Raw genomic sequence first — 21,345 nt, 5'->3', positions numbered from 1 at the left:
TGCCATACAAGCGCTCTTTCCTGAGCTACCCACATCTGCCCCTAATTTTTCTTAGTAAAAAATATATAGACACAAAGATTTCGGCTTTTTCTTCCCTTTTTCCTGTAGACTGTTTTGTGAAATCCAGGGACGAAGGCCTGCCCTGTCTGTAATTCCAAGGCAAGAGCACCAGGAACGCTGTCTTGATAGGGCCATTGCCATAAGGCATGAGTCCCTTCCATGAGATCGCCCTCAGACAACGCCAGGTGCATTTCCTTCCAGCTCAGATGTGAAACTAAAGTTATAGTCTTAGCATCCCAAGCACACACGCTTGTGTGTGTGTGTGTGTGTGTGTGTGTGTGTGTGTGTGTGTGTGTGTGTGTATAATCATCACATCTACTAGGCTTCCTGAGGAGTGTAACTCGGCTGCTTACAACCACTCAGCGTTTTCGAGACAGTGCAGACTCTTCTGCAGCTTATGCAGTTGGGTTTCTACCTGGGCACCCATTCTCTGAGCCATCCTGCTGTATTTATAGCTCTCTAGACACATGCTGCCTTGGAACAGACAGTTGCTTCAGCCTGGAGCATTCTTTCTACCCCTGCCCCACCAACCCAACTTTTTCTTCTGGTTTATTAAGTCTCTGTTGAGACATCCCTTCCTCTAGAAATCTCACTCTTCCTTCCTCAAAACTGAGTATCTACTCTGTGCAATATGACTCTGCTCTTTGTTGGGTTTAATATCAGCCTTGCTGCTGTGTAGGACAAAAAAAAAGCTCTCTGTGGGCAGGAATACTGTCTCTTACTGCTAAGCCCCCAGGGTCTAGGTCAGCGTCTGGCATGTTGTAAGTGTATAAAATGGTTTGCTGAATGACTCTATGGGCTGCAGATAGGCCTTTCTAGCTTTTCTAACATGATATCATAGCACGTTATTTGGCTGTAATTTGACATAACAGGAGAGGGTTTGGGTTTTAGGTTCCTCGTACTTCCTGCTCCTGAAGGCCTGAAGACTCTTACCTGACAGCCCTTTGAACTCTCATGGGTGGCTGTACAGCATGAAGGTTTGTTGGGAGGTGCTTCACCTACCTTCACTGTGCCTTCCACTTCTACAAACCAGCGTCTCAACATGGCCTGGATCTGGCCGTCAGTCAGCTCAGGGTTGGCATTGTGGATTTTCTTCTTAACCAGGTCCTCCAGCAGGAGGCGCCTCAGCCGCCAGTAGAAGAAGGTACGGGATGTTTTCCAATCTAAGATGTCCTAGACTCACAGAAGAACATATAGGAATTAGCACTAGCCCTCAATCTGAAGCAACCCCACAGGCATAAAAAGCCACTCTCCAGAAAAGCCCTTTAGAGACCCCAAAGCTGGCCTAAACTCCCTGCACCTCCAGTACATCCCTACAAATCACAGAACACTGTACACAGCCAGCAGTCTGGCAAATGCTATCCCACACATGACCGTAGTTCTGAAGACGAGACTGAGTTCCCAGGTAACTAGAAAGGGAAGAATCTGTTCTGAGCAGACAGCTCAACTTTCATGCAGATCAAAGGTGAATTAGCTGTCACCATAACCCTGACATTGTTGTAATCCAGCCTGAGGATCCTCTGGATTGCTGTTCACCAACGAAGGCACTTAGTTTCCTATCAACAATACAGAGCTTGCCTGAGGATTTCATGGAAACCTGAATCATTCTGTTTTAGAAGGCAGTGAATACAGAAAAGGGGAAAGATCTCTTAAATAAAAAACTGGAAATGGTTTGATCTGCATAAGCTGTGCTGATCTGGCCCCAGCAGCTCCCTGCTTGTGGGCCTATGTTACTTGCAGGGCTCTGAGATGTATGTCAGAGATGGCAACTGTGGTACTTACATTAATAACACCCTTCTCCTGCATCCGGCCTGGGGTGTCATGCAAGTCAGCAAACTGCACAGCTACCTGATGGTAAATGGGAATTAGGAACTCCTCCCGTTCCTTCAACTTGTTCTCCAGCTCCTTCCGCTCAGTGGGGCTTAGCTCTGGGGTGCCTGCAATTACATAAACCTGCCTGTCACACCGCAGGGATCAGGAATCTTGGCGTAGATGCAGCCACAGTCCTTCCCTTTAGGGCCTGGCTTTCCACTGCTGTCACTCTTGGCTACACAACAGATTCTGTGAGACAGCACTCCTGTCCTCCCTTCGTCACAGAGAGCCCACGTGTCTCTTCCCTGCAGAGGTCACAAGTATGAAAGCAAGGTGGCAATCCTGCTCTCCAGGTCTGTCTCAAACAGGTCAAGTGATGAAGGTCTGTACCTCTCTCATCAGGTCACTATCCAAAAGCAAGGCTCCTCTATCCCCATGAGTCAAGACTACATGGATACCATGCCCATCATTAGAGCAGCTAGACTAGCCCAAATTTAGGATTTTGTAGGAGAGCTTCCCCTGAGACCAGAGCACAGACTAGCAGCTCTGGTTTTTATCAAGTCCTTAGCAGGTGCCTAGGAAACTGCTAAGCACTAGAATCACACCCAAGTTTCAAGCTGCTATATTCCTTAGCTTCCAATGCCAGATTTGGATATTCTTAACCTCAAAGTAGTACAATTCAGTCAGGCAGAGCCAGATCCATGTATCTCACATCAGTTTGATGGATTATCTCCTGGTCTCCCAATCCCTGACCAGGTGACAAAACTTCTAGGTCTTGGGCTAAAAGAGAAGGAACAGGGAAAGAGAGAGCAGACTTAGGTGGATTGCTAAGCACAGAACACACAGTACCTTCACCTAGTCAGAGATGATGCTCTTATAACAAGGGAGACCATGCCCAGCTACTGGGTTTTAGTAGAGGTGTTGCTATGTTGCGCTTCCCTTCCTCATTACTTTCAGAGTGGGGTCTGCAATCAATACTGACAATTTATGTGCCTGCCCAGCAAGGATGAGTACATCTAACTGAAGGGACAACAGGTGACAGCCCTGGTGCTGGAGCTACCTGACGTGTTTTGTCCCTAATGCTGACAAATACATAAGCATATGTGATGGGATGCAGCAGAGAAAGGTCTGTTTCAAGCATATGCTTGTCTGGGAACGGGTCTCGTTTTTCATGCCACTACAAATCATATGCTATCAATGGCCTTGGGCTGCTGAGTGAGCCATAAGTATCATACATAAGCACATGTTAACTGAGCAGGGATGGGACTCTAGCACTTAGTTTCATTTTATGTGACTTTTTGGATGCCCAGCTCCACCCCTCCATTTTAAAACTGTGAGAAGTAGTCACTGACCTGCTGCCTCAGGCCCCATTTAGTCTCCACAATCTCCTGAGGCTGTATTCTTTATAGCATCTTACAGGCATCAAGAACTTGTGTGACTCATCAAGGCCACAGAGCAAGAGAGTGACAGCCAGGACTCAGGGAAGCATTGTCCTGAAGCTTTTGGACCGTGTCACACTGCCTTTCTTACTTGCAGAAGACTGGCACGTCCTTAGTAGTGGACCATTTCAGAAGGCTAAGACATATGGAAGTCATCTCAGTTCTATTGTGTAGCTAAGACCAGGACAATGTCTGCCATGTTCTCAGCAGTGCCAAGATTTAAAGGAGCTTCTCCTATTGCTGTGAGGTTGAGGAAGTAAAAATGCTGGGGCCCAAGGGATGGCAGGACTTTTGTGAAGAGAGTTCAACAGGGAACTCCAAACCCTTCAAGATTCTTCTTTTAGGTAAACAGCTGACATTGTACTTGAACGCACGTGTGCATCTATGTGGGCCATATATAACACACCATTTATTGTGTGTCAAACACTGCACTGGAGTCTTTCAGGATCATATACCTCATAAGTCAACACACACACACACACACACACACACACACACACACACACACACACCCACACACACCCGATTCAGACCTAGGGCTGGACAGCTGTTAACCCTGCTGCTAAGCTGAATACTTAGTGCTGCCAAGTGTTTTCCAGGTCGCTTCACATATATTATTTCTGATCCTTACACTCACCTTATGGACAAAGTATCCATTTTATAAACCGGAAAAAAAGAGGCTCTGAAATGTAAAGTGGCACTTAGCTGTTAAGAAACACAGTCAAGATTTACACCTGGGTCTGGCCACCCCCAAAGCCTGTGCTTGTCCTCATTAATGGTACTGAAAGCAGCCAGGTAGATCTAACAGTAGCTGGAGTGTTGGTTCCTGGTGTTTGCAGAATTAAGAGCAGCTTTAACATTTGGATGCAGGAAGAGGAACTACAGGCCGAGGAGAGCCTTCAGGAGGAAAGGGAAGGTTGGGTCAATGGCTCTAGTCTAGAGTTTTGAAGGAATAATGAAATAAATACGATGGTGCTCTTGTCTTCTCAGGAGCTAGAAAATAAGGCAGCGTTCCCCAAAGGCCACCTCAGAAAAGAAACAGGGCAAGGAGAGGTGTTGACAAGTCTTAAGCATGTAAGAAGGCCCAGAGTCTGCGTGCTTTGTTTTGAGGAAAAGTGTCTCTAAATCTTTTATGTCTTAGGAGCAGAAGGCTGCTCTCAAGTGGGTGCTACCCTTATGCTGTACACCGAGGGCCATGCTCCCCTGTACAGCACAGCAGCCAGCCCTGGTAATGATTTAGGGGAGATTAACAAATATGTCAATGTCTATTTTCTGCTTAATTTAAAAGCGGCGTCTATAAAGATTTTTGACTTCTGAACCCTGTTCTCCTGAAAGAAAGAAGGTAAGAATGAGGAGGGATAAGGAGTGATTATCCTATCATTGATCGTTTGTCAGGAGCATTTCTTATTCACTGGACTATTGTAAAAAGCTAAGCTCACGATCAATCCTGTAAGCTCCCTGTACAATTAAATATCTTGGAATGGTTTTCTTTCTTTTCTTGCCAGATTGCAGGGCCTCCGGGTTTTTAGGAAAGCGTGTGTGTGTGTGTGTGTGTGTGTGTGTGTGTGTGTGTGTGTTTAAGAATATGCTCTACAGAGGACAGCTACTCTTTTCTAGAGTCCTGCCTTAGGCAAAGGCTGAAATGAAAGGTATGTTGTTCCTGTCCCTTCACAAAATAAAAGTTCCCATGAAGTCCTAAAAAAACAAACCTTATCATTCAAGAATCAACATAAAAGAGTTAAACAGATGAGGCATCACTAGCCTAATCAAGTGTGAAGAGCTAATATCACTGAGATGCTATGATGCTTCCATTTCCTCTAACACATCAGAAGTGAAAGGTCATGACCTCAAAGATGAGGAGACTAAGAGACAAGGAACTTGTCCCATGCTGCAGAACCAGGAAACCAGATTTGGGGCTTGTGGCCTACAGGATCTAGTCACAGTCCTGGATCTTATTCTCTTAGATTTACTTGTTTTATGTGTATTAGTGTTTCATGTGTGCACCACATGTGGGCCTGGTGCCTATGCCTACAGAGGGCAGAGGTGGCATCACATCCTCTAGAGCTGGAGTTATAGATGTTGTGAGCTGCCGTGTGGGTGCGGGAATCAAACTCTGGTCCTCTGGAAGAACAAGTGCTCTAACTGCTGTGCTCTCTCTCCAGTCACAAGTTCTGAGTCCAAACAGTTTAAACTGCTTGCTCTACCTGAGTCCCGGGCCAGCAGCCAGTCAGGCATACCCTGAAGCCAGGACAAACAGGACCACCAGAGGAGCAGCCAGCTTCCACAGCAGTGGTTGAACACAGAAGGTGGCAGGAGAGGCCCAGCCCTACCCTAGGTCCTAGCGGACACAGCTCAGGGAGGAGGATTTGGGGGGCTGAGACTTTTAAAGTTGAGAATAATGATCCTCAGAAATTGCACCCCTCATCTAAGCTCGGCTTCCTCTTTACAATCCTAATCTGGGAAATGGGAATAAAGTTTCATTTTAAAAAGAAAGTAATATTAAAGTTTAAATTAAAAAAAAAACTTAATTTATTTATATTTTATGTATGAGTGCTCTGCATGTATACCTGCATGCCAAAAGAGGGCATTAGATCCTATTATAATGGTTGTGAGCCACCATGTGGTTGCTGGGAATTGAACTTGGGACCTCCAGAAGAGCAGCCAGTGATCTTAACCTCTAAGCCATCTCTCCAGCCCAATATTAAAGTTTTTAAAAACAAAAACATTCTTAGCTTTTCTTATAAGGGAGCTATGTAAATTTAAACCTAACTTTTAACTTCTAATATTACTTTTTTATTTTAAATCTAAGCCTAATTTTAACTTTTATATGCTTTTCTCCATTCTCTTAAAAAGCAATTTGCTTTGATTGGTTAAAATACAAAGTATACATGAGTTATGAGCTGGATTACCCTCCCTCCAACACCAGATATCAAACCTTGACACTGAGAAGTTACGAAGACCGAACTCTTCTTTAGGTTCAAAGGAACCAACAAAAGTAGTAGTTAAAATACTACTTTTTATAAAGTATACTATAATACATAGTTATGCAAGCATGTTTCCTATGTTGGGAAAAAAATTCCTCAATGAAGATAGTAAGAAAAATCATGTAAAGTATCTCTGTATTTCTATATCCATAACAGGAGTTTTTTAAAAAACAAAAACCCCAAAACCACAAAAAGCATTCTTGAGAACTGTAAATCAGATCTTGTTTTAAGTGCCCCAAGAGAGCTATTTAGAAGGAACTTTGCAGTGAGTCCTTTGATAAAACAAATAATCCTTCCAAAATGGGAATAATTTCTCTCAATGCATCTAGGTTCCCCGCCCACACTCCTATTTTCATGTCTGCTTTTTTTTTTTTTTTTCCCAAAAGGGGCCACACCTACCTAAACACAACTGCACTGCATACTGATTCTAAGTGCAGTCTTCTCAAGGAATGTCCTCACAATAGTGAGTAATCTCTTGTTCACATTTAACTAATCATTACAGTTAACTCAGACTTCCAAATAAGAATAAAAATTGAATAATTCTCCCTTCAGTCCCTTTGCCCTCATACAGACATGGCCACATGAGAAAGTGAGGAAACAACACAAAATTTTCTGAATTCTGCTCTCCCTAAATCTGACAGGGATCTGGACCAATTGAGAACAAGCCAGGAAAAGGGCCTTGGACATATTCTGACAATAGCCTTCAGGTAGAGAGAAGCCTGGGTTTACTTGAACAAAATCCCCACCAAGTCCTAATTGTGAATCTTATCTTTCTGAGGGAAGGGGAGCAAGGCAGGTGCTTCTATAAATATAATTGGATTGAGATCAAACAACGCCCCTCCCCAATGTCATGGTCTCACTAAATTACATCAAGCCCAACAGGCTGTAAATTAAAGTGAGGAGGTCAGTTTTTAGCTACTATCACTTAAAATCCTTACTTACCTCCACGATAGAAAACTGTTTCTTCTCAGCTTCTCACCACAAAGGACACTCTATGCATTACAGGTAAGACACCACTTTCAAGGCATAAGTACTGAGACATCTTTATTTCCTTGTCTCAACTTCCTAGGCAGATAACTCTTTCTGCCTCAGACAAGCAATACTGACTCTTTTTAGTTTATAACAGCTTGAAGAGATGGGAAAATACACACTTTGATAGTAAACCGTGAATCTCCATCACCCAAGATAATCCTTTTTAGGTCATTCTTGCTGATAAAGAGGTAGCTTTGGAGAAAGGCATTCTGGAATTTTTTACATGCATATCCTCAACTGCCACAGATCTCCAACTGTACCAGGTATCTCAGGTCATCAGGCATGCTGGATGCTAGTTAGGTCTGAAAGATCAGGCGAGGGCCAGGAAGGTGCTGAACATGTGTCAGCCATCAGGGCAGTTCTGTATGTGTAGAACTATGGAGCTACATGGCAGGATGCCCAGCTGTTTGGGAGCAGTGCCATGATAGAGAACAAGGGTCCTCTACATGTTTCCTTTGCCCAGGTGCTTGCTGTACTGAGGGAGAGGGACAGTAGGGAACTAATAATTGCTTTGTGCTTGGGCTAGATAGTTCTTTCTCCATCTAAATTGATTTGTTATTTCTCTCTGCATGTGAAGAGTCTTCTATGGGAAGACCTCAGCTCATAGCACAGCAGCATTCCTGCTCCCCAGCCATTCTCCTGCTCTGGTTCTGAGAAGCAGCACAAGGATGATATTGATACACAGAAAGGCCTTGGAGGGAAGGAATTTATTTCCTAAGCCCCAAATGGTGGGATGTAATCCTTCCTTGGACAACTCTACCAAGGCCTGCATTTGAGAACACAGGGTCAGAACTGGTTCAGCAATGGGACATTCTGCTATGTGAACTTAGTTCACTTACTTTCAAGGGCAATTAATTTGCTGTTATTACTGTAGATCTGCAAACTTCTTATCCAAATTGGCCACAGAAAATGGTAAAAAATCATTTTAAAAAAATGTAAGCCGGGTGGTGGCGGTGGCGCATGCCTTTAATCCCAGCACTCGGGAGGCAGAGCCAGGCGAATCTTTGTGAGTTCGAGTACAGCCTGGTCTACAAAGTGAGATCCAGGACAGGCTCCAAAGCTACACAGAGAAACCCTGTCTTGAAAAAAGAAGAAAAAAAAAGTAAACTCCCAATTTCAATCCTTAGCTCTCTTACTTCATGTATCTATCAAGTAAAGAGTTTGGAAGAGATGAAGTTAACTGTTCAGACAGTATTATTCATATCCTTAGGGAATGAACTGTAATTTTGTGCAGCCAATCAGTCTGCACTGGTTAGTCTAGGTGCTCTGTGAGTGTTCCCCAGTACAGAGGCTGACTTGGAAGGAGATTGGAAACACAAGATAACACCCACTCCCATAGGCTCTCTCCTAAATCACATTACCCCCGTGCAGTTGGTTTTAGCTCACAAAGGGAAAGAATCCCTGTTTGACTTAGACCAGGCTCAGTACTCAGCTTAGGGACTGAGAATTCTGTTCTGTGCCCTCACATGCGTTTACTGTCTATCTTGGTAGACTTGTTTAATCTTGATTTTGGTTTCAATTTTCCAGTCTGTAAAATGAGGTTACTGGTCACCTACTTTGTAAAAGGTATTTGGTAGTCTTTGGTTATCGGGCTGTGGAGAAGCCAGAGGCCGGTGTAAACTCTCCCCACAGTGGGTTTATGTTATGTTGTAGTGCATCCAAGCCAATCTGCTGTCATAGCTGTACTTGAGTAGTCTCTGAACGGCTGCAAATACCCGAAAATAACAGATCTATGCCTAGGCAACTATTTCTAGTTTACACCTACTCATGTTCCCAAGATGCCTGGAGTCAGAGCTTGCTTCATATTGAGCAGACTATAGATCCATCCATTCATCCATCCATCCATCCATCCATCCATCCATCCATCCATCCATCCTTTCTTTTCTTTTCTTAGTTTTTCGAGACAGGGTTTCTCTGAGTGGCCCTGGCTGTCCTGGAACTCCCTCTGGAGACCAGGCTGTCCTTGAACTCAGGGATCTGCCTGCCTCTGCCTCCAGAGTTCTGGGCATAGATTCTTCTTGGAGTGTCATTGTTTGGTCAAGGTTAAATAAATACGGTTTTCTTCAGCATGGATAGGAAATTGATAATGAGATGATTCGTAACAAATGATTAAACGGTCATCGCTTGGGAATCTCCTCCCTCTTCCCTACACATGCTTCTAAAGTTAAAGGTGCTAGATAGAGATGGGAGCAACAACACTTTCTGTGAGGAGAAGGAAGCTGTGGCCCCACACCCCTTACCACCCAGTCCTTCTGCAAACAGATGTGGAGAGGATCCTCTTACTACCATCCCGTTACTCACAGGGATGATAACAGCCATTGGGGGGTTAAAAAGAGGCAGTGAACCCCCAGTTAATGAGTAGGAATTCAGCAGGCAGTGCAAGATAAATGGGGCTCTCTCTGCTTCTGCTAGAGTCAGCATGAACTGCGGCCCCGCGGCTTGTTTGTGGCAAATGGAGTGCGCGAAATATCAAAGGGCAGTGATCCAGAAGAAGACCGACTTTGACAAATTTTAAATTGGCCAGAAAGAAAACCAGGGGGGGAAAAAGGAAAAAAAAAAAAAGGAAAAAAATAAATGAAAGAAAATTAGGCAATTCTTTGTGTCCTACAATTGTGGCGTCGCTGCCTTTGTACAGAATTATTGGTAAAACAGCAGCGACGATCACTGGATGCTGGGAGCAATTATGAGCCACCTAAGTGAGATGCTTATCAGTGGCCGAAGCTTTTAGAGCTTCGCTGTGTACAGTTGTAAGTAACTCGCTCTTGGGCTGCAGTCACTTTAATTAAAGTGTATGGGGTTGGTCAGAAGTAATTATCTTGTTTGGAAAAGAAAGGAGAAAAAAAGCACCTCAACAAATCTGGCGGCAGTAGATTTCAGACAACTTCTGCCAGGCCCCTTTGTGTGTGCTTCCCCCAGAAAGGGTCAGCCTGCTGTGCGGTGGGGTTAGTGTTTGGTTGCTGTTACCTGACAGCAAACAATGGGGACACAAAGGGATGATTGTAACTCAAGTCACCACTTTTGGCAAACAACCTGGGCCAGGCTTCAACTGCTTAGACACGCAGCCTCCATAGTGCAGGCACTCAGGAGCTTTTCTGATTCTACATGGTAAAGATAATCGAATCCTCAAATAGTATTTCATTAAACTGTTCCTTGGAACATAAATGAGCCAATGTCTTTCTGCCTTCCCATTTACTGGGCTGTACTACTTTTTAAACATAACCTCTCTATTCCTTTAGAGAAACAAAAACACAATAAAACAAAACAATCCTAAGCAATCTTTACTGACATAGTGGTTCAGTGAAAGAAAAAACCAGTGTTGTAAAAGTATCCACAAGTCATTATGAGGCTCCTACAGTCTTCTTCCAAGGCTCTGAAAACAAATGAGTGACAGAATACTGGCTGGATGCAAGGTGTGCAAACGCTCTGAGGGCTATGACTGCTGAAGCCACTATTTGGAGGCCTATAGTGCACAATCTTTACTTCCATTTTCTGTAGCTCAGGTTGACCCCAGAACACTGTTTGGATAGAGACTGGCTTTTCTATAATGTGACACTGACTCACAAGCCCCAGAAATAAAACAGCTGTCCAAAGAGACTACAGAAATAAGAAATATTTAAGTTGCAGATATTCTCCACCTGATTAGCTTGCCTCCCAAAGCAACTACTCGCTAATGATACTCTACAAGAACATCCCATTAAGTGGGTTATCTGCACTTTAAGGAAATGTCAGAAGAAAAATCATGTGACTTTTCTTTTTCAATGCCCACCTTCCCTCCTATCACACTATTTCATTCTACCAGGGTTCTTACCATATAGAGGATAGTAAATAAAGATCATCATGAATTTGATCAAATGCTTCAGTGCCTCCTCCCCTGACCTATGAATGCACTCATTACAAATCAGCTGAATGGCTCATTGATTTGCCAGGAGGACAAGCAGACGTACCCAATCGCTCAGCCAAGTGGATGTAGACTGGGTCTACCCGACGCATGGTTTTCACCAGATCCTTTTTGCGGAATTTGATTTCTACTGTCCCTTCTGGTTCCAGAACAGATCCCCTGATGAAAAAAAAAAGAAAAAAGAAAACAAAACAGAGGACTTTAAAGGAAAGAAGATACAGAATGAAGCCAGTCATTATTTGTGGACCAGGAAATAGCTTCATTACTGTTCTGGACACCCATGATTCCCAGAAGTTACCCTTGGGGAAAAAAACAGGTACCTAAGATGTATCTAAGTGAGGTATGAGAAAGGCCTAGCATAAAGAAATTAAAATAATTCTCATTACCCCACCAGTAGATTTCCATCTCAAAGAGAGACTACAGATTCCACCACTGACAGCTGGTAAAGGTGACAGGCATCACGTTTTTGTTTTTCAGAAAAGCAAACAAAACAAAAACCCAAAAGGGAGGCCCCTACCAGAGGAACCACCTCCAGTTCTTGGGCTGTACTTGTGTGTGTAGGATGGGGGTTACTGTTGGTGATGACTGTCCTGTACCACAGCTGTTAATCTGCTCCTGAAACCAGACACACTAGGCCAGGCTGAGAGGCATTAGATATATACATTTCTTAATGGACTTAAACTCTGAGGTCTTTATTTTGCTAACTTCCATAGCACCAGACAGGATGCTTTACCTATCTCTCTGATCTGGTATCAGGGGATAGCTTAGGACTTAAAAATAATAAATTTGGTGTAGAATGTCAGCCAAGGGATTCAACAGTGAAACTATTTTAGTTTCCTAACATTTGGGGAGAAAGAGAGTGAGTATTCCAATAAAATGATGGCATGTAGTAACGTATATGGACAATGATGTTCATGTTCTCCAGAAAGGATCAGAAACATGTTATGAGAGGTGCTAGGCTTGATTTGTCTTTTTAGTTTCAAGAACTACCTTCTTACAGATAAGGGCTTCTCTGCAGTTTTTTTTTTTTCTTTTTGGTGTGGAGGTGGGGGGGTTGCAAACATAGTTCTTTAGAATACCAGAGTAAAGCTTTGGGCTCCAGAGAAGGGAATCAGCTTTGGTGTGGAGTCACAGTGTGTGGGTTCTGTGATGCACATCAATGACTACTGAGCTAATTAACAGGAGACACAGTCCCAGAAGAGCAAAGGCCACTCCAAATTTATCTACAATTAGTGGGTTAAACATGGAACTGGGCTAGAGAGACGGCTCAGTGGTTAAGAGTGCTTGCTGCTCTTCCAGAGGACCTGTATTTGATTCTTAGCATTCATGATGGCTTACATAAATAAAAACAAATCTTTAACACACACACACACACATACACATCAACCCCTAGAAGTCCTGATTACAGTTTAGTCTTTCCTTCCTTTAAAGTTCCTTTTGCACCCAAAAGAGATGTTAAGAGTCATGTCCAAATTGCGAACAGAAAAAGAGAATCTTTCTGAGTTTGGAAGGGCATGGAAGAGAGAACCTTGTGGTAAAATGATGTAGATGTAGACTAGGATGAGAAAACCGGACTCCAGCCTGGTTTCTTCCTCATGCCAGCAGACACTATTTAGATAGCCCATTTTTCTCACCTTGGAGTCCTTTGGGAATGGAGAGATTCAAATGAAGTTGTTTTGGCTATACTTTTCTCTAGGGGTAGGGAGACGAATAGCTAAAGGGTCCCCAGAGGCATTGAATGCAATAAAGAATGTATGATACCTGCTTTCTCGGTCAGCGTACATCTCCATGTGCCGAGGGTTGATGGTCGGGTCAATCACAACCCATGAACCACCCCGCAGCTCAGCCTGGGGAGGAATGTAAACCATAACAGGCTGGGAACATTCCCGTAATCCATCCACAATGTAAGCGCCAAACTTGAGAACTTGGTCATACATATCTATGGAGAACAAGACAAATTAGAAACAATCAAACTTCTCCTCCTCAAAGCAGAGCTTTTTGTTAGGAGATACACAGAACAGACTTTGATGGCCCACTGTGTCTCCATGGGAGAAGTGACAGGACTGGGAGTTCCAGCCACCATGGGTCCTGTGCCATCCCAAAGGCTACCGAGATTGCTGCCTCCACCTGTACCCTACTCGAGACTTCAGAGGAGCTTCAAAAGCACAATACAGAAATGCAGTCATTCACAAGACACCGTATGCAAAGCCCACAATTAAATATCCATTTTATACCCTCCTTGCATTTCGGTATTCTGGTTTCACCACATTAATTCATACTTGCTCTACAAACGTTACGTATTTTTCATGTCAATATGTGATTGCTCTCACTACATTGAGTTTTCTGAAGGAAGAAACTATTCTAGCTTTTTTCAATTCCTTTCATGATCCTTAGTGTACAATGAGTTCTTAAAATATGCAGCTAATGGCAATGGGTCCTTAAAAAAAGGTTCATTCCTAAAAATTGGAGCCAGGAGTGTTAGGGCACACCTATAATCTCTGTACTTGGGAGGCCAAGGCAGGAGAATTGTGAGTTGTAAGGCCAGCCTGGACCACAGGGTTCCAGATCAGCCCGAGCAACTTAGTGAGACCTTGTTTCAAAAATAAGATAAAAACTGGACTTTTCATCCCTGCATACACAAAGGCCTGCCAGTACCGAAACACAGTCAGTGCTTAAAGTTGGTACTGAATGAATGAATGAGCATACATACTTTTGAAAGAATATAAGAAAAAATATTTAATAATTGTAGTTTTATAGAATATCAGTGAGAAGAAACATTATATATGCACACTCACATATGAAATCTCACATGGCCACATGAAGAGCCAACCTTTTCTTTCTGTTCGAGAATACTCTGCAGTGCCTGCAAAGGCCAGGACCAGCTTGCAAAGATCCTTGGGATCAGTCCTTTATTTCCCAGTGTTTTATGGATGCTTCCCATTTCCCAGCTCCCTAAAGTTTAAACATTGCTAATGTTAGGATTCTGATTCCAGACACTTAATGAGTGCTTCAGTGGAGCCACAAAGGGATCCTTCCAAACAACAAATGACAGGTTCAATCAGGTTCCAAGTTTCCTATCCAGACAGGATCTCAATTCAGAATAAATTCTGAAAAATCCAAGGCAAAGAAGCATTTTTCAGGAAGTAAAGAGCAAATCAAATAGAAACTGCTTTCATTGTAGTTACGAGCAAATTAAACTGCCACCTTCTCCAGAGTGAAAATGGCTCTCTACACATTCAGACCATCAGTGAGCACAGCTTACTTCGAGGCACATGCCTTTGGCCATTGCTCTAACCTGGCTTATCTGTGAGGACTTCAGAAATTCCAGGTTGCCCCAGGATATATTTCCTAGTCTATGTGAAACGTGTATGGTCATATACTCTGTAGATATGATCAGAGTGAAGACATTTATTTCTTTGCGTGGAAAGCAAAGACCAAAAAAAAATTTACTGCTAATTGCACAACTGCTGTATGAAGAGCGGGAATAAAGGACTTTAAGCGCTTTACGCTAATTCCGTGCTTATGAAAATAATTGCTCAGTTCAAATTATTTTAACTAAATTAATTCTTTAGTGGATATTTCAACCAGTGCTACATAATAAAATAATTGTGTAATTAGCAGTACATTTTTCAGTACTGCCAAGAGAACAGTTTCAGAACAAGTAGCAGAAAGGAGAGGCCTTCTTGGTATGTGCACAAAGGAGAAATGGAAAGTGTAGATAAAAGATGAAAATAAACAGAAGATAGAACAAAAGTCATTTGACTTGAAAAAAATGATGTTACAGGTAAACGAAGATAGTCTCCAGCCACTTTCTTCATTTTTGTTAAAAGTGTACTTAGACACCACTTGACTTCACACTGTATGGAATTGGGATGAAGTTAAGTGCAGATTTTTCTTTTTTGTGAAAAGGACTTTGGCTTCTCCTTATCGTCTGGGTAGATTACTGTATACCAGGAGTCATGACTGTACACACACACACACACACACACACACACACACACACACACACTCATGTGCCCAGATACAGATGCACAACATTAATAATCAGAATATTATCTTTTTCCTATACCCATGTTATAGCTAGTAAAAGGAAGTTTAGTTAAACAAGAATAAGCGGCAGAGATGACATCCAAATGCAGTTTTTCTTTTGAGACAGGGTATCAGTCTGTAGCCAGGTTGGCCTTGAATTTATAATCCTCCTGTCTTTGCCTCTTGATTGCTGAGATTACAAGTATGCATTTCCATGCCCAGCTTCAAACTCCACCTTATGACTTTAAAGTTATACTGCCTCACTTTACTCATCCTTACTGCTGGGAGAGTGAGGCTTTCGAGGAATCTCTAACATTTAATGGCTGACTACACTAAAACCAGAAGAGACTTGAGTGATTGAATCTATCTAAATGTGGCCTGGATTTCCTTTATGTTCAGAGATGTCAGGAACTGTATTGATGGTACTAGCAGTTATGTGATGGGCTTGGATCTGGCTGGCAAACAAATATCTTTAGTCACTAAAACTGATGTAGAAAAAGGACTTTAGGCTTCTTTAAAGTTGCCATGCTTAGAGGTAAAATAACACCTCCATCCCCCCTGGAACACCAACAGAACCATAATGCAACTGTTAAAACATCCCCAAACAGGCTATTCAAATATAAACACAAAGCAACTTCTACAATTAATATGCTAGTACTGAATTGCAAATTTCCCCAAACTAGGTATTTTGAAACAATGATCTTTGACATACAAATGTCTGAAATCCCTTCATATTTAAGAAATAGAGTAAAAACTTAGCAAAGGCTATCAGGGGTAGGGGAGATCTCCAAGGGTTTATGCTAGAGTCAGTTAGGGACATTTAAAGCCATGCATGTGCTTGTCATTCCTGGTGCCTGAGAAAAGCAACTGGACTGGAAATAGAAATATTGATCCGTTCTTAACTGGAAAGGAAGGAGCTTTCCAGCATCCTGGGAAAATACATCTGCATGAATGGTGATCACACCCAGCACCCAGGTATCATCTTTGCCTGGGGCTTTCATTGTTATACAACACGAATAAGCTGTGGCAGCCACATGCACCAAACAAGGGGTGGGGTGTGGAAGCATCTCCACAGTGCCCCACACCCGCAAACTGGAGGGGATCTTATTGGCTTAGGCAAGATTATGTTAGGCACTGAGGTAAACATTAGGCATACACAAGCTGCATACGTGTAATGTCTCTTCGGAGTTCATTACGGCTGGCAGACATTGTATTTCAACATCCAAGTAATCAGAGACTTTAAAATAGACTTTCATTCCAGTTAAAGTTTTCAATAAATGTGGTTTTTTATTGTTATTTATAACCTGTCCTAGGAAAAAATAATAAGTATAACACGAAAAGCCAACTGAGAGTGACCCTGTAGCAGCACCAGCAGTGAGGCGGCTTAATATCACTGGGATTTGCATCCTATCAAGCTATTCACGCTGAGGCTGGGACCCTGGTGCTAATTTCTAGTAAATTTCACGCTTGATGTCTCCCTGTTGTGGGTCATTGCCGGTTCGTCTAAATAAACTGCTTCCAAATGGCTCTTCCATCTAAATATTCAGCCAGTTTTTATAATTTAATTTTGCATTATGCTGAATAGCCTTCCGGCCAGATAGAACTCGTTGGAAAAAAAAGCACCAATACCATCTTGACAAGCTTTTATTTATTTATTTATATTTTTTACTGCTCGAATTAGACCTCCTAGGCCGACTAGTAAAGAGTTTTTTTTCCCCCTCCACTAATGTCAATTTTCAGCATAGCAAGAGCTGTCTCTAATCTTTTCCTACTCATTACACACAATTTTGGAGTCATTTTACCCACAGTGCAGTCGGCTCCTGGCTGTGTGTTTGTGTGCACTGAGGGATGGCATAATTGTTTATTTTCCCTCCCTGCATAATCCCCAGCCAGTATTGAAACCAAAACTGCAAACATCTCCCCAAGGGATGTGAGGAATGACAAGAGGCTCTCAGTTTAGGTCCCTTTACATGAGATAATATGTGGGAGACAGCCTGACCTGTATGTACACAGGAGAGCCTGTTCTTCCCCTTCTTGCTTTCACACAGATCTCCATTTCCCCTGAAGTCTATTTGTATTACGTGATGTGTAAATGGATGCATCACACCAAAATTCAGAAGAAAGAACTTTACTCTGGACTGTATTGGGCCAATAACTCATTTCCAACCAGGGACAGGAAGGAGGGGGTGGCAGTTATTATTTAATGAGCAGGGTTTAAGTTGAAAATGATAAAGTTTGGGACAGCAGTAATACTAGTTGTCAAACAGCACTATGAAGGTAGCTACCAATAAATGCTACACTTAGAAATGGTTAAAATGGGGTTGGGCCTGGCTAGTGCTTGGATGGGAGAAATGGTTAAAATGAGGATCATGTGTATTTTACCACAATTAAGAAAATAACTTTTTTTGAGACAAGAAGTTACTATATAGAGCAAGCTAATTTTAATTTGCTATTATGTTCAGAAAACAAACAAAAACCAAAAATCATTTGAGCTCTAGCTATTTCTTCCTGCAATAACCACGGACATTTCCAAAGGAGGGGAAATAAATAGACAAGTGATAACTTTTTCAGGATATCCAGGGATGCTCCAAGTTGACTGGTTCTGTTCCTGGACTCTGGTCAGCCAGAGGGGGAGAAAGAGAAGAGGGGGAGGGGGAGAATGAGGAGAGGGAGAGAGAAGAGGTTAGGCAGGATGGTTCAGTGGGTAAAGGCACTTGGTGAGCAAATCTGGCAACAGAGTTAGATTGAACTTTGAACTCATGCAAAGGACAGAATTGACTACATAAAAGCATTATGGTGTGCTTATATGTGTATGCACCCCATAACACACACACACACACACACACACACACACACACACACACACACACACTCTCTTAAAAAAGAGAGATGGATCTACATTCTTCTATCAACTCTTGTCATTTTTTTTTTTAAAAAGAGATTTACTTACTCCAAGCCTCAATTCATGTGAACTGCAAACAGCAATTTGACGTATCTCTTAGAGGTGCTTCCCATGATTACAGAGGCCAACATGAAAGCGGTTAATACAGTTTCTAGTGCAAAGATTCATTAACCCCTCCACACTGAGAACAGGGTCTTGCTATGTAGCCCAGGCTGGCCTCATGTCAATCCTCCTGCCTCAGCTTCCCAAGTGCCTTCAATGAATCTTAATTCTGTACTTAATGTTTCAGGGCTTAGCAACCAATAAGGGATCAATGCCCAAAGAGGCAGCATAATTGAAGCTTTTAGTAGACATGGCAACTCTGACCTCTAGGTAAGATAGGATAGGCAGGGTGACTCCCTGTCAGTGTGTCAAGAAGAGTGCATTCTTAGTGTCCTGCAGTGAAGTCACTAAGGAACAAAATCACTGAATTCTCAGGTCTCAGCATAAAATATACAGCAAAGGAAGTGGGAGCCAAGTGAAACTGACTGGATCTCACATGTATGAATGAAAGAGAGTTAACTCCCGCCTCGATCCCAGTGTCCATGTGGTATCCGCCTTGATCCCAGTGTCCATGTGGTATCCTCTCTCAAATACCCTGGTATTTTGCTTATATATTACAGCCTTATCAGACTACTCAAAGAACGTTTTTCCTGACTTCTTGAGGCAATAACTGTTTGACATATCTTTGTTTCTTCAGAGGCAGCTAATAAAGTTGCACAGAGGAATTCAGTAAAAGTGTGTAGGGGTGACCTGATTAAACTATACACTCCTTTTCTCATGATGTTTTCATAGATGATTCACCTTTACATTTAACAAAAAAAGTACATAAGGGCTGGTAATATGATTCAGCAAGTAAAGGTGCTTTCTATCACACCTGAATTGAGTTGGAATTCCAGGACCCGTATGATGGAAAAAGAGAACCAGTTCCCACAAGTTGTCCTCTGATACATCCTCCCCACAACCAAACATAATAAAAAAAAAAATTTAAGTACATCCATGGGGCTGGAGGGATTGCTCACTGGTTAGAGCATTTATATCTCTTGCTTGAACATGGGTTTAGTTCCCAGAACCCACATGTTGGCTCATAAACATTTCCAACTCCAGTTTCAGGGGAATCTGACATCTTTTTCTGGCCTTTCCTGGGCTTTCCCCGGTATGAGGGGTACGTATGTTGTACATAAATACAAAATAGACAAAACACCCAGACACATAAAAAAAAAATTGTTTTAAATATACATAAGCATTAAGCTGTATGTGTAGTCAAAGCCTTCTGTGGGAAAAGGGGCATCTCTCTAGTAAATATGGGCTTTTTGATGAAGCAAAAACAGTAACAACAGCTCTTCATTTTCCCAACGAAGCCTGGCAAGTGTATGTCATTGGTAAAAATTGTGAGTACTTCTCACACATGGCTAGTAACCTACAAGGGGGAGCTCTCCCAGCCTGTTCCTCCCTCAGAAAGCAGAGGCAATCTTGCTAGAAGCTTTGTGTAGGCTCTCTATGGAGAGCTCAGTACTTCACATTTCCACACTCTCAACAACCTCAATCACTCCAGCATGTCAGCTCCATCCATTTCCCCAGCCCATCTATTCCTTTAGAGTCCTGAGGTGAATGAGGAGCGCGCCCACCCACATACCCCCACAGCCTGCAGACGCTGGCCTTTGCACAGCTGTGGGTGCCTATCCTTCTATGAGGTAATCCTTTTTGTCTCTCTCTGGACTGTCCACAGTGGCTCTGTTTATGGAGGATTTTTACTTAATGATGACACTGGCTGCCTAATCACTAAGAAATTCTCATGGCATGGACTAGAGCCTTTATACTAATGGTCTAATCTGCTGGAGCCACAGGCCTAGGGCTGTTGGTGGATAATAATAAAAGATATCACAAATTGCCACAAAGAACAGCCAGTCTCTGGTATAGAATTTCTTCATTTTCTTCCAGTTACTGCTCATTTCAGAATACATCTTGGTCACTGGAGAGTGTTAGAGAGTGATGTGAGTAAGGAGCATGTGCAGAGAAGAGGGGTGGGAACCTGTGAAATACCACTTCCCAGGACAACCAGAACAGTCTAACGTCTACTGTGGAAGCCAAATCCTCAGCAGTAGCCCACCTACACAATAGTAGATTATTCTGTAATTTTTTCGTGAAATTAGAAGATATATCTTTTTTGGGGGTGGGAGGATGTCTGAGACAGGGTTTCTCTGTGTAGTCCTAGCTGCCCTGGAACTCAATCTGTAGACCTGGTTGGCCTTGGAATTAGATATCCACCTGAGACTAAAGGCATGAGCCATCATGCCCAGTTTAGAAGACATATCTTATTGTTCCAGTACCTCAGAGGGAGCTGTCAGGTCACAGCTGTTAGCACACTCACAGGATCTCTATTACTTACACAATGCCAACACCCCACCCCACCCCTGCCTAGTGATTACTGATTCCTCTCAATCCCAGGGCAGACCAGTCACTTTCTTCCCAGCCCACTAGTCACCTTTCATCCCACCAGAGAAGCCTCTCCAGTTGGCAAAGACCATTAGAGGTAGCCCTTCACGGTTGAAGTCCTTGATAGCTTGATAGGTCTTAAATGCAGAGTCTGGAAACCAAACCTGGCCAGCCTGCTGTATTATCTGTTGGGAAAAGTCAAGGAAGAGCTAGTTAACAACTGTAGCTGGAAGTTTTCCTGTGTCCCGCCCAATCCTACAGCCGTTTGGTCCCAAGTAAACACACAGAGGCTTATATTAATTACAAACTCTATGGCCTATGGCTCAGGCTCAGGCTCATTATTAACTAGCTCTTATAACTTAATTCAACCCATTTCTATGTTTTGCCATGGCTTTGTGGAGTTATCTGTTCTCTCACATCTTGCTTCTCCTGGCAGTGGCTCACAGCATCTGCCCTGACCCTGCCTTTCTTTCTCTATCTCTCTTGGATTTCCTGCCTGGCTCCATTCTGCCATAGGCTAATGCAGCTTTATTTATTAACCAATGGGAGCAATACATATTCACAACATACAGAAAGACATCCCACAGCAAACAACAGTTTGAAGGAGAACCTCCCCCAGCTGATCAAGCTGTTATTTATTAAAAAAGAAAAGGTCCTGGCTCTCCGACCTTGTTAAACACTCTTCTCTTGGGAGCCTGACTACACCATTATTCC

The 21,345-nt window shown here is 42.8% G+C and overlaps 1 protein-coding gene across 7 annotated transcripts in view; it reads right to left on the bottom strand.

Moving 5' to 3' along the window:
* The window catches only part of Acaca (acetyl-CoA carboxylase alpha), a 270,501-nt gene that overhangs the window by 7,492 nt on the left and 241,664 nt on the right, over window positions 1–21,345 (bottom strand). For 6 of the 7 annotated variants that reach the window (XM_059271384.1, XM_059271383.1, XM_059271385.1 and 3 more), the window contains 5 exons: window positions 20,681–20,816; window positions 12,987–13,164; window positions 11,272–11,384; window positions 1,843–1,997; window positions 1,063–1,233 (listed from right to left, as the gene is read on the bottom strand). In XM_059271384.1, the coding sequence (XP_059127367.1) occupies window positions 1,063–1,233; window positions 1,843–1,997; window positions 11,272–11,384; window positions 12,987–13,164; window positions 20,681–20,816 (753 nt within the window). Of the gene's footprint in view, window positions 1–1,062; window positions 1,234–1,842; window positions 1,998–11,271; window positions 11,385–12,986; window positions 13,165–20,680; window positions 20,817–21,345 lie in introns of those variants that run through there. The other variant, XM_059271389.1, reaches the window with a different exon arrangement.

This window comes from Peromyscus eremicus, chromosome 8a, assembly GCF_949786415.1.
Source record: "Peromyscus eremicus chromosome 8a, PerEre_H2_v1, whole genome shotgun sequence".
Lineage (NCBI taxonomy): Eukaryota > Metazoa > Chordata > Mammalia > Rodentia > Cricetidae > Peromyscus > Peromyscus eremicus.
The sequence above is the reverse complement of the archived record's forward strand: the minus strand, read 5'-3'. Positions and strand labels throughout refer to the sequence as shown.